At 36.9% G+C, this 13,646-nt stretch overlaps 1 protein-coding gene across 4 annotated transcripts in view; it reads left to right on the top strand.

Annotated features, from left to right (window-relative positions):
• LOC113043596 (serine/threonine-protein kinase BRSK2-like) overlaps positions 1-13,646 on the top strand; it is a 199,884-nt gene that overhangs the window by 128,775 nt on the left and 57,463 nt on the right. For all 4 annotated transcript variants that reach the window (XM_026203087.1, XM_026203086.1, XM_026203085.1 and 1 more), the window contains exons 3-4: positions 2,247-2,332; positions 7,125-7,265. In XM_026203087.1, coding sequence (XP_026058872.1) covers positions 2,247-2,332; positions 7,125-7,265 — 227 coding nt within the window. The remainder of the gene's footprint in view (positions 1-2,246; positions 2,333-7,124; positions 7,266-13,646) is intronic.

Raw genomic sequence — 13,646 nt, 5'->3', positions numbered from 1 at the left:
CACATACATTTTACTAAATAATAGTAATATTTCTAGCACAATGCCCTTATGTAAAAATTTACTTTTAGGCCTAATGAATGCATATTTGTCATTTTAACTGAACTTAAGACTGGTGGTGATGCTTAAGATATTTTTGGTCATTGAGGGTTTCTGTAACAAAATAGTAATAGATCAAATTAATTATTATTAAAAGATAATACTACTACTAATTCTACTATCATACTAATGTATATACAATGCACTATGAATTGATGAGCTGCTGGGTTCATGAATATTAATCACGTTGTCTGCGTTCGGTCAAACTGATTTGCTGAAATCAAAACAGGGACGGTACTAAATCAGCGCCAGCCAATGAAATTGCCATTTGCGCATTAGCTCCGTCCACTACCGGAGAAACCGGTGTGTCTTCTGCTTGTTTGAAAATGAATATGAATAATTCTAAATTAACTCCGTTATTTTGACAGGAGAAGACAGCAAAGAATAGTTTACATATAGCGTGTTGATTCAGCGTGGTAAGACTCTCGCTCTCTCTCTCTTTGCATGTGTGAGAAACAGCGCTATCAGTAAATCTATTAGAGACGACGATGGTTGTCCAGTCTTTGAAGATATGCCTTGAAGCAAGTCTAAAATAAAACGGAAGCCAGCCACTTCTGTTGAGCGCGCAGTGTTCTGAGATGATGCCGAACGACCACTGAATATGACGTCAGCATCAAACATACGTTGAGACGGAGACGAAAGATCTTTGATTATCTGCCCAGATATGCTAAAGCCCATATTTAAACGAACTAACGCGAACGCAGATAGAATTTCAATCAGAATAGGACACCTGATAGTCTGAAAAAATAATACCTAATTTGGAAAAAAATAATACCTCTGAGACCACATTTAACACTTTTAATGGCCTTAAATTTGACTATTTTGATTTATCACTTTTTAATACTTTTTAAAACCCCGCGGACACCCTGTTATAAGTCATCCTAAGCTTGATTCAATAAGAAAACATGTTTATCTTGTGCATGTGGGAATCAATTTATAAACACAGTCTATTCGAAAGACCGACAAGGATGCTTATGAATCAAAGTAGCACTATGGTCTGTCCCTGAAGAATTCTGCAAAGGTTTGCTCTACTTGACATTGGCATCTGAACTTGACGGTTTTGTTGCTGATCTGTCATAATTTTTCATTTTACCACTGCAGTATCAGTTGAAACATTGCAGTTGCATTGACATATTGAAGGTCACCTGTCCAAATCACAGAAATGTTGTAAATTTGGCTTGGCCAAAGCGTCTAGCTGGGGTTAAATGATTCTCCTAAACCAAAGCAATCTGTGTAGTTCAATTCTCAAACAAATTACTCTAATGAGTTGGTTCTTTTAGTGAATCAAAATTTCTTATTCATGACTCTGAGTCAATTGTTTTAGTGAACCAGAAACATAGAACATAATCAGTACAGTCTGATTCACAAATTGATGACTGTAAAGATCCAATTGTTTTTAGTGATTAAAAACCTACAACTCGACCAGTACAGTCCCATTCCTATATGAATAACTTTGAGTTGATTCTTTTTAGTGAATCGAAAACATACACTGCCCAAAGAGTGACACCAATGAGTCAGTTCTTTAATGAATCAGATACATACAGTGCAGCTACTGTAGTCCAATTCCGAATGAATGATTCTAATGAGTCTATTATTTTTATTGAATAAAAGACCTAAAACTTGATCAGTACAGTTTGATTCCTGAGTAAATGTCTCTGAGTCGATTCTTTGTAGTGATTCAATAACATAAAATGTGCCCGGGGTTTCCCAAAAGTAACTATGGTTTTCTGTCATGACCAAGTTCAATGGAGCTTGTGACTATATAGTTAGCTAATGATGCTTTTGGGAAATGCACCCACGGTACAGTCTGATTAATGAATAAATGAATCTTATAAGTCAATTCTTTTTAGTGAATCAAAAACATACAATGTGGCCAGTACAGGTTGATTCACAAAATAAATAACATCAATAAGCCGGTTATTTTAGTGAATCAGAAATATGCAGCTTGATCTTATTTCCAACTACTGATTGTTTGTATGAAAGTGTGTAGTTATAAACCCATTATAGTTTTTTTCAGTATCCATTTTTTTTAAATCGATAAATGAATGAATGAAATGTTACATGTTTTATTGTATTGATATTTTGCTTACTTTAGTCAAATTATTGATGCTGTGAATTCAATATCTTTTTTATCACTTATTTCTACACAGGTGGAGCGAGAGATCGCCATCTTGAAGCTAATAGAACATCCACATGTATTAAAGTTGCACGATGTCTACGAAAATAAGAAATATTTGTAAGTATAAGTATCTTGATGAAATATTGCTATGCTTATATTTGCATTAATTTGTTGTATTCTTCTAATGTCTCCACTCCTAAAGGACGTACTATCATAACAAAATTAATAATTCACCTAACTCTCGCTTGTTCTTTAAAGCAACTCTAACAGCTGACAATTTTGCTGTGTTCTTCATTAATTAAATTAAAACCATCAGTGCACAATTTTCCACCACAATCTGTCAAGCTCATCTTACCAGCAAACATACACTTGTTTACATCCTTCTCTTCACTCTCTGAGGCAGAAGTCTCCTAACTCATCCTTTCTAATCATCCTACTACTTGTCCGCTTGATCCTATTCCATCTCATCTCCTTAAAGCCATTTCTCCTGCTGTTAAACCTGCACTGGCTCACATTGTTAACAGATCCCTTCACATTGGTGTTTTTACCTTAGAATTTAAACAGGCTCGGATAACTCCACTCAATAACTCTTTTAGAGAACTACAGGCTGGTTTCCATTCTACCTTTCATAGCAAAAACACTTGAACGAGTGGTGTTCAATCAAGTCTCTGCCTTTCTCACACACAACAATCTCCTCTATAGCAACCTGTTTTCAGAAGTGGACATTCAACAGAGACTGCCATGCTCTCAGATGTTAAAGCCTTAAGACTGGCAAAAGCATATACCAAATCTTCAATGCCTATATTGCTGGATAGGTCTGCTGCTTTTGACACGGTTAACCACCAGATCCTCCTGGCAACCCAAATGGCAAAGGGCATTTCAGGAACTGCATTTCAGTGGTTTGAGACTCAGATAGGTCGTTCAAGGTATCTTGGAGAGGTGAGGTGTCCAAGTCACAACATCTAACTACTGGGGTGCCTCAAGGCTCAGTTCCTGGACCACTTCTCTTCCCTGTAAACATGGCATCACTAGGTTCTGTGATTCAAAAACATGGCTCTTTATACCACTGCTATGCTGATGACACTCAACTCTACCTCTCATTCCATCCTGATGATCCGACAGTTGCTGCTCGCATCTCAGCTTGTCTAACAGACATTTCTTGCTTGATGAAAGACCACCACCTTCAGCTCAATCTTGTCAAGACAGAACGGCTTGTGGTTCCATCAAACCCATTGTTTCATTACAATTTCACCATCAAGTTAGGCATGTCAACCATAGCTCTTTCAAAAACAGCCAGACACCTTGGAGTTATGATTGATGATCAGCTGACTCTTTTAGACTACATTGCTAAAACTTCCCTGTCCTGCAGATTTGCTTTATTTAACATCAAGATGATCAGGCCTTTTCTTTTGGAACATGCTGCACAACTCCTTGTTCAGGCTCTTGTTTTGTCCAGGCTGGACTACTAAAATGCTCTTTTAGCAGGTCTTCCAGCCAGTTCTGTCAAACCTTTACAATTAATCCAGATTAATTGCAGCAAGATTAATTTTTAATGAGCCGAAAAGAATGCATGTCACACCTCTGTTTACCAATTTGCACTGGCTACCAATAGCTGCTCGCATAAAATTCAAGGCATTAACTTTTGCCGACAAAGCCACCACTGGCTCTGCACCACTTTACATAAATTCATTGCTTCAGACTTACATGCCCTCTAAGCAGCTTGCGTTCTGCAAGTGAACGTCACTTTATTTTGCCATCCCAATGAGGCACAAAATCACATTCACAAACTTTTAAATTAAAGGTTCCCTCCTGGTGGAATGACCTGCCCAACTTAGTCCAAGCATCTGAGTCCTTAACCATCTTCAAGAATTGGCTTTATTTGACCCATCTAACTCTAGCACTCTCTATTCTAATACTATTCTTTATTAAAAATTTTTTTTTAAATTAGACTTGCACTCATTCATTTACTAAATGCTTGTTTTCAATTAATTAATACAATTAATAAAAGCAAAATGGAGGCCTCTAACACTAGCTTGCTTTATTCTTTTCCTATTCTGTCTGTTTTCTTTTTATCTATTATATAATAATAATAATAATAAATTAACTTCATGTACTGCATTAACCTAACTGAGGCTTGTTTTGTTGATTGTGATTGCTTCCATTGTCCTCATTTGTTAGGCACTTTGGATAAAAGTGTCTGCTATATGATTAAATCTAAATGTAAAGTATTCAGTATCTTTAAAGACATTATTAATAAATATATTATTGGTGAAATCTATAAATATATTATTAAATATGATTATGATGCAAATCCAAAATGTGAGTGAAGAGCAAAAACAAACAAAGTTTGGTGTCTGTAGCCTAAACGTTTGGCAGAAATGCAAGTGTAAATGTGTTTGATCTTTAAAGATTTTGTAAGAAAGTGATTCTGCTGGTGCTAAAATACTCTTAATGATGAAAGTGTGAAGCAGCCTGTTAGTCACAGCAGTTTGAGAGCTGCTAATAGGGCCATGAGTCATTCTTCATATAAACACCACGATAATTCACTTAGCATTTTTTGGCATCAACAAATCTTCATAAAAATGATTACCTCATCACTCACTTGTTTATATTTTCTTCAGTTTTGAAGTGCCTCTCTCTCTCTCTCTCTCTCTCTCATTTTTTTACATCACTTGGTATCATGGTAATATGTACTTTTTTAAGTTTACCATTCTTACCATGGTATATGAATGTGACTGATTCTATGCTATATAGCACAGTGTCATGGTGTTATTCCTTCTATCAGTGACTTCTACAAGGGTGGCGACAAGTGATCAATCGAATCAACACTTTGGATGATTGTTGTGACTTAATTTAGACCTATTTTGCCAATGGGGCAAAAAATACAAAACAAATGCCAATATATGTCTAAAATATAATTCTCTTTTTTAATCTGTTCTATTATGTAAAAGTAATCTTATACTACCAACCGTGTTGTTTGTTTCTGTTTACCTTGTCAATTCTATGTATTCTTGTCAGTTTTGAAGCACTCTGTGGGTTTTGTAATTCACACCACTTATCATGGTAATACTGCACTTTTGACTGTTTATGGTTTTTACTATGCATAAATCATGGTATATTAATAGGAAAGTCATTCTATGCTATATAACACAGTTTTGTGTTCTTAACCCTTCTTTTCAGTGACTCTATAAGGTTACTTGAGTAGGTGGCACCAAATGATTCACTGAATCATTTACTCAATCAATTTGTTTAAACAACGATTTAAAACACCTCGTATGCGTTGCTTGGAGCAGCTGCAGTTGATTGTCGTTACTTAAGTTGGAACTAATTTTACTTATGGAGCAATAAAGACTAAATAAAGTGCAATATATGTCTAAAATGTAAGTATACCTGCATTGACTTGGGTATTGAGCTGTTGTGTAAAAGCAACCTCACACTTGCATTTGTATCATTTGAGCTTTAGAAAATGCATTGAAAGTGATGAAACCGAGTCATACATTTAATGGCTTGAGATTCAGTTTAGTTGTAAAGAAAAAGGATTGAGCGGAGGTAAATCTAACCAAGTATGATACCAAGCTGTCAGCATTTAAACACAGATACAAACCACTCACTGACTATATGCTCAAATGTTGTTTTATTATTGTTTATGACACCGTCTCGTTTCTTTTGACTCATAGTGTGTGAGTGTATGTTTCTGAAGACAGTTTCTTTAAAGAAACTTGAAAACGTGTGGTTCTTTCAGACGTCTAGTCCTTCAAACTTTTCATGACAGAAACAGCCTTAATTTCGAACCATAACAGCACGTTATCGTCAAGGAGACTTAACAAAACTGAAACTCGCTAAAAGTTTTATGGTGTTTACTTGCTTGCATCCCTTTTATCTCCACACTCAGCTTCCATTGTGCCCACTCAGATCTCGCCGCTCGCCCGCTGTAGAACGGAAGCTGTCAGTCCGGTATTTCTCAGTGTATTACAACTTTTAGCCAAAGATAATCACTATTAAAGCTGTTTGTTTGGATAAATGAATATCTCCAATACTAGGAGGATTCAATTTTCTATTCTCTTTGAGATTTCAGCGGATGCTTTGAAAAGCGTCTTGAGGAAATCATTAGTTTTGTTAATGAGGTTTCTGTATAGACTTTTATGAAATCCATATTTGTCAGCTTTGATGGTATTCACTTTACATGCTAGTGTTCTCCTAAGTGTTAACAAACCAAAATGTTTAAAAATGTACATAAAATATTGACGACTCATGGTCTAGTCCAATCAAATTTTTGTCCATGAGGGAAAGAACTACAATCCCATGAAGCATTGCGAATGTTATCAATAAATTATAATTGATGAAGAATATACACTATTGACTGTGAATGTAATCTACATTCGTCAGTTGCTTGATTTACTGCAAATCCTCTCTCTTGGCCTCATGGGATATCAAATGTGCACTGTTTTTGCCTAATAGTAGTGAAGTGTGTGATTTTGGATGGAGCCACTTTACATAATTTGCAGTCCTTTAAGGGAGCTAAAAGAGATCTTTTGGCTCAATTTGCTTGTTGCAATTCACCGATTAGTGGATTTCCTCAGCAGAATTATGGGTAATGTAGTTTTACACCTGGAATTGTTTTTTTAACACTAAGGGGGGCGGGGCTTACCGATAGGTCATTTGCAAGTAAGTCTGAATTTAGAATAACATTGTAGCATACTACCTTAATATTTTAGTGTTTTTTTATATCTAAGAAGTAGTATGCAAAGACTGCCATTCCAAATTCAACCATGGTTCATCATACACAAAAGGATGATGACTGTTATATAAAACAAAGTCTGGCTCATCTATATGGCCTGCACAAGCTCCCTGTTTCACTAAGACTCATGTCTATAGGGTCTATAATGTTATTTCTTGTTTCTGTTTGTAGGTATTTGGTTTTAGAGCACGTGTCGGGTGGAGAGCTGTTTGACTATCTGGTAAAGAAGGGCCGATTAACACCCAAAGAAGCTCGAAAGTTCTTCAGACAGATCATCTCAGCTCTGGACTTCTGCCACAGTCACTCAATATGGTGAGTGTGACCAGTCAATCCTGAACATGTTCATGTGTTTTAATAAGAATAATGATGGTTCTAAGTGTTCTTAGATGGGGCAATTAAAGCCCCAATCTATATCTATATTTATTTTATATATTTGTTGCTGTTGTTGGGTACATTTGGTCTCCGACATTAATCCAAAAGGTATTACACAAACAAGCTGAAAACATGTACTGAATACGAGTTGAAATGTTCTGAAGCAGATAGAAAACACAAAATAAAAGCTGATCCTAACACAAAACCTCAGCAATGTGCAGCCAGTCCAGTCTTTCCCACCTTTTTGTCACTTAATAGATTAGAGTCGACCGGCAAGCTGGCGAGCTGGCGAGAGCTCTTCCCTCTTGTGCTCGTTAAATTCATATTCATACCCTGGGGCTTTCGATTATAACCATATCAAGATATCAAACTCAAGCACTTTTTTTCTCTCAAAAGACTTCAGAGGAAAGCCAAAGCAAGGCCCTTCGCCTCTTACAGTTTCTCTTCTTGATTTATGATAAGAGTCCTTGTCTGAACTGCTTTTTGGATGTGATATTTCCTATTAGCATGTCTAAGTGATGCTTGAGTGACACGTTTTGTGTGTTTCCAGGCTATTAAATATATGCCTAAACAGCATGACCACATCAGTTGAAGACTAAACATTTTTTAACTCAAAAAAGGAAAACTGAACACCGTTCGTGAGCTTCTTGATAGCTTTTCCCACATCAGTGGCTTTTGCACTTTTTAAACCAAAAACTCTGCATCCAATTGATTACATTTTGCCATCACACTAAAACCGCGGCGTAATTTGACAAAATATCTGAAGCTATTATTTCTGTAAGCCGGTGTTTTCGTTTGTTTTTGATTATGTGTCCTGTTTGGTTCACTGAAGCATAAAACAGGGTTATGAAAATTGAAAAAAGGTGAGGACTTAACCAACGATGTATAATGATCATGTTCTTTTACAAACATCATCAGCAAATAATCACGTCATCAGCTTTAATCAAGCCTTTTGTTTTACAAATGCCTTGTTGCACTGAAGCAAACTTAGGGCAAATAGTGTGAAATGGTCTTTAAATCCCATAAATGCGAAGTTCCTGCTTACGATAAATTACGACATGATGTGCGTTAAAAAAGACAAAATGCAAAACCAAGAGCGATGGATGTTCATTAGAGAATGATTTTCTGCAAGTTCTTCATCAACAGTCCATAACATATATATGAACTAAATGGTTTTGTTGACGGTTGATATAATCAAGCTTATAATTAGGTTCTGGCATGATCTTTCCCTCAGAAAACCCCAGAAATCTCCAGTTTCCTCACTGCTAATTAAGACATCCCGTGTTCAGGAAGCCCCTGTGGCAAACTTCTGGCAGTGCCAAAAATACATGTTCATGTGCTCTCATCTCATAAATATGATCGTTCAGACAACTGTGACTTGAAGGCAGAATTTTAACTTTGAGCTGCAGCTCTGAAACACTGACACCTGGATAAACGAGCAGATCCTCTCGTTTAACGCATAAGACTGATATCAAGATGATCTATTTAGAGATGAAAGAGAGGTATTATGGGTAATCAGTGTATCACTGTGGGGGTTTTACGCCACACACATACACATTTGCATTTGTGTGCATCCATATTAGCGGCAAGATGAAAGAATTGCTTTAGAAAAACTACTCTGGTACTTTGACGGTATCAGGTGTTAATACGGTGTAAAATGTATTTATTGATTTTATTGGTTTTGCATAGAAGGGTCATATGCAATCGTCCAAAATCTTCTTCACAATAAACAGAACAAGCTGACCCTTTGACGCCCAGGTGTATCATGTTTCCACTGATCATCCTTGAGATGTTTCTACAACTTTTTTGGAGTCCACCTGTGGAAAATTCAGTTGATTGGACATGATTTGGAAAGGCACACACCTGTCTATACAAGGTCCCACAGTTAGCAGGTCCCACTCTGAGACAGGATTGTATTGAGGCACAAATCTGAGGAAGGGTCACAGCTGCATTTAAAAATGGTTAGTGAGCATTGGATGGGCTTTGGTTGATGTGGTGACCAAGAAGCTGATGATCACTCTAGTAGAGCTCCATGATCATATATGAAGATGGGACAAACCATCACTGCAACACTCCACCGATCTGGGCTTTATGGTGGTGTGGTCAAACTCAATCCTCTCTTCAGTGAAGACACATGGAAACATTTGGAATTTGCAAAAAAGCACATAAAGGTCCCCAGATTATGAGAAATAAGATCCTCTGGTCTGATGAACCTCAATTCAAAGACTGAGAGACTCCGAGTAGAAGAAAAACTCAATGCACCAAAATATAGAGGTAGCTTTTAATGAAAACCTATTCCACAGAATTTAGAATCTCAGACTGGGAAGAAGGTTGACCGTACAACAGGACAGTAACCCTAAGCACACAGCAAGAGTGGTTTAGACCGCTCTGTGAATCTCCTTGAGTGGCCCAGCCTGAGCCTGGGATTGAACGCAATCAAATATTTCTGGAGAAACCTGAAAATGTGTGTCTGCCTGCCCCCATCCAACCTGACCGAGGTTGAGAGGTGAAGAGAAGAATGGCAGATAATTGCAGAATGAGGAAGATCAGAGTTTGAGATTTGAGGATGTAGAATTTTGAGGATAATAATGAATTGAATCCATTTTGGAATAAAATACAGTGTTGCGAAAAAGGTTTTGCCCCCTTCCTGTTTTTTATTTGATTATTTTTTGCATGTTTGTCACACTTGAATGATTCCGATCATCAAACTAATTTTAACATTACACAAATATAACTCAAGTAAATACAAAATGCAGTTTTAAAATATTGATTTAATTTAAAAGGGAAAAAGCAGTCCAAACCCGCCTGGTGCTACGTGAGAAAGTCATTGCCCCCTAAATCTAATAATGGGTTGTGCCGCCCTTTACAGCAACAGCTGCCATCAAGTGTTTGTGATAACTGCCAATGAGTCTTTCACATCGCTGTGGAGGAATTTTGGCTTACTCCTCTTTGCAGAATTGTTTAAATTCAGCCATATTGGAGGGTTTTTGAGCATGAATGTATTGTTTAAGGTGCTATAGCATCTCAATCAGATTTAAGTCTGGAATTTGACCTTCATTTTGTGTTTCTTGAGCCGTTTAGAGGTGGACTTTCTAGTGTGTTTGGGATCATTGTCCTGTTGCATAAACTAAGTGCGCTTGAGCTTGAGATCACAGACAAACAACCAGACATTGCCTTCAGGATTTTCTGATATTCGTCCAGGTGTTGAAAGACCAGACCATCACACTACCACCACCATCTTTGACTGCTGGTATGATGAAATTTAATGAAAAGCTGTGGCTGTGGTTTTACGCCAGATGTAACGGAACACACATTTTCCGAAACTTTTGTCTTATCAAGCCGCAGAATATTTGCCCAAAACTCTTAATAATCAAGTAAGGATAAGGATAATCAAGATATTTTTGGGCAAATGTGAGACAAGCCTTTTGTGTTCTTTTTGGTCAGCAATGGTTTTGCCTTGGATCTCTCCCCTGGATGCTGTTTCTGCCCAGTCTCTTTCTTATTGGTGAATCATGAACACTGATCTTAACTGAGGCGAGTGAGGTCTGCAGTTCTTCAGATGATGTTCTGGGTTCTTTTATGACCTCCTGGATGAGTCGTATTTTGGTAGACAGGCCACTCCTGGGAAGGTTCACCTCTGTTCCAGGTTTTCTCCATTTGTGGATAATGGCTCTGACCGTGGTTTACTGGAGTTTCAAAGCTTTAGAAATGACTTTAAAACCCCATCCAAACTCATACATGTCAACTATTTTGTTTCTCACCTGTTCTTGAATTTCTTTAGATCACGGCATGATGTGTTGCTCTTTACGCATGCTTCACTTTGTCAGACAGCTTCTATTTAAGTGATTTCTTGATTTAACAGGTCTGTCAGTAATCAGGCCTTGATGTGGCTGGTGAAATTTAACTCAGCGTGGTTAATCACAGTTCTAACATGATTTAACAGGAGGGGGGCAATTGATTTTTCAAGTAGGGCCACATAGGTTTGGACAGCATTTTTCCCTTAATAAATTAAATCATCATTTAAAAATATATATATTTTTTTACTTGCATTATCATTGACTAATATTAAAATTTGTTTAATGATCTGAATCTTTTAAGTGCCACAAATATGCAAAATACAAAATAAACCTAAGGGGGCAATAACTTTTTCACGGCACTGTATACATGTATGAATAATTTATATATATATATATATATATATATATATATATATATATATATATATATATATATATATATATATATATATATATATTTGATGAGACAAACACACTGAAATAGTGCATTTGGAAAAATAAAAAGGAATAAAATGTAATATAACAAGAAAAATAAACAAAAATAAAACGTGCAATCTCAACACAGTCTTTCTGTTATAAATACACACCACCATGCGCACCATGTGACTGTGATATGATGAACGGCAGCCATACACTAATCTCAGATCAGCAATAACGTTCTCTTCTGTGCACCTTTAGTTTGTCTGCTGAGCCCCACAGACACCCCTGTCTTGCGTCTCTGGTCCCTGCTTCATTTCTCAGAGCCGCAGGCCTCATGCAGAGCAGCAGTAGGGCAGTATGCTGCAGCAGTCATGAGAAATGTCCCTGTCATGCTGTCACACTTCCCCGGCTGTTTGCTTTCTTCATATGTGACTGGGAGCCGCCCGGCCCCTCGGATCTCGTGCTGGGACAGTCAGCTGGGGATGATGGGAGAAATACCCACCCAATGTTCTCTTTTACACTCCCGTCCTTTCCCATTTCATTATTCTTCTCGCGGTTTGTCTTGCAATATGTCTGTCTTTTGGTTGTCTGTCCATTCTTTATTGTTCGCTTTGCCTTCAAGCGCAGTTTATATATTATAATTTCTGAAACCTACTTAGACAGCATTTTAAGGCCTCACAGGTGTGTGTGACAGCTGGTCCAAATGGTAGGCAGCATATTTATGCTTAAGTATGTGCATTAATTACACTAATTAACCATTGTATGCATAATTACAATAATTTTCACCTCAATTTTTCACCTTTTTTGGATTAATTGATACATTATAGTGATACAAAGATTAATTGCGCAACGTTGGAAAAATGTGCTCGTTGTGACATTTCTGCAAAACTCCGAAAACATACATTTACTGCAGTTTCGAGTTGCGCTGTGTGAACATGATGTAGTTCTAGACTAAATGTAAATGTGCATTCATTCGTCCCACTTGCAAAAATAAACAGATTTAGTAAGTATCAAAATGAATTAAAACGGAGAAATGCTAACTCAGAATATGACACAATCCTGCAATAATTCAATATGTTAACACAAATGTATCTAATCCCATTTTATCTACTAATGTCTGTGCTGCTGACCTTTGATCTAGTTCAATCATACTAATGAGCAAAAATGACTTCAAATAAACAAAAAATTGGTCAAACTACTATTTAATCGTTGTCTTTATCAAGTATGAAAACAATATAAAAAATTAAAATTCAAAACCCAGACATAGGCAATTTAGAAATCCCAGGCAAAATAAGACATTTGGTCCTCCTCCACACCTTATCATGTTTTTAGCATAGCAACATGCTAATGTCAAACTCCATTTGAAACCATTGTGTCTAACATTGAGCATCCACGCATATTCTCTCCTGAAATATAAACCTTATTATTATTATTTTTTTTTTTTAAATGGGTGCTGTTTTTTTATTGTGATGGACAGATTGACATGGCTATTCGAAGCATGAGCGGTTTAGACATTTTAATAGCTGAGGGCTGACTGCTCATTCAGTGTCTTTCTGTCCACCTACGAAATCGTCCTTCTGGAGCTGCTAGCCGTGAATATTTCCCCAAATATACCTACTAATAGAGTCCATGTGTGACAACAGCTGTCAGGCAGAGTATACATATATAACAAGCAGTCTGTCTGAAAGGAAAAACTCACCCAATCCATTTTTACTGATTCTTCCAATATTGCCTCACTTGACACTCAGAAGTAATGTCCAGATATGAAGATCTGGACAGTAGCACCCCATTAATCCCTCAGCGGAAATACGAGTCACAAGGAGATTGTTTAATAAATCTGAAATGAGCACAAATGCACTTTCTTTGCTTGTGTTATTTGACTTCTGAGTGCACATCTGTGTTATACGGTTTTTATCTGCCACTGGAGAACGTTCCCCCTTGTGAAATCCCAGTTGTCAATTCAGGGAGTGTTTCGAAAACTGTCCGTGGTAATGGATGATAATCATCATGTTTGGTTTTGGTGGAAAAATAAGATTACTTTTGTCTTACTGTCAAAATGCATTAGTTTGTTTCTTCATAATATTTAGAGAAATGTAGCATTACA

This window comes from Carassius auratus, chromosome 25 (assembly GCF_003368295.1).
Source record: "Carassius auratus strain Wakin chromosome 25, ASM336829v1, whole genome shotgun sequence".
Taxonomy (NCBI): Eukaryota; Metazoa; Chordata; class Actinopteri; order Cypriniformes; family Cyprinidae; genus Carassius; species Carassius auratus.
This window is presented reverse-complemented; position numbering and strand designations above follow the sequence as displayed.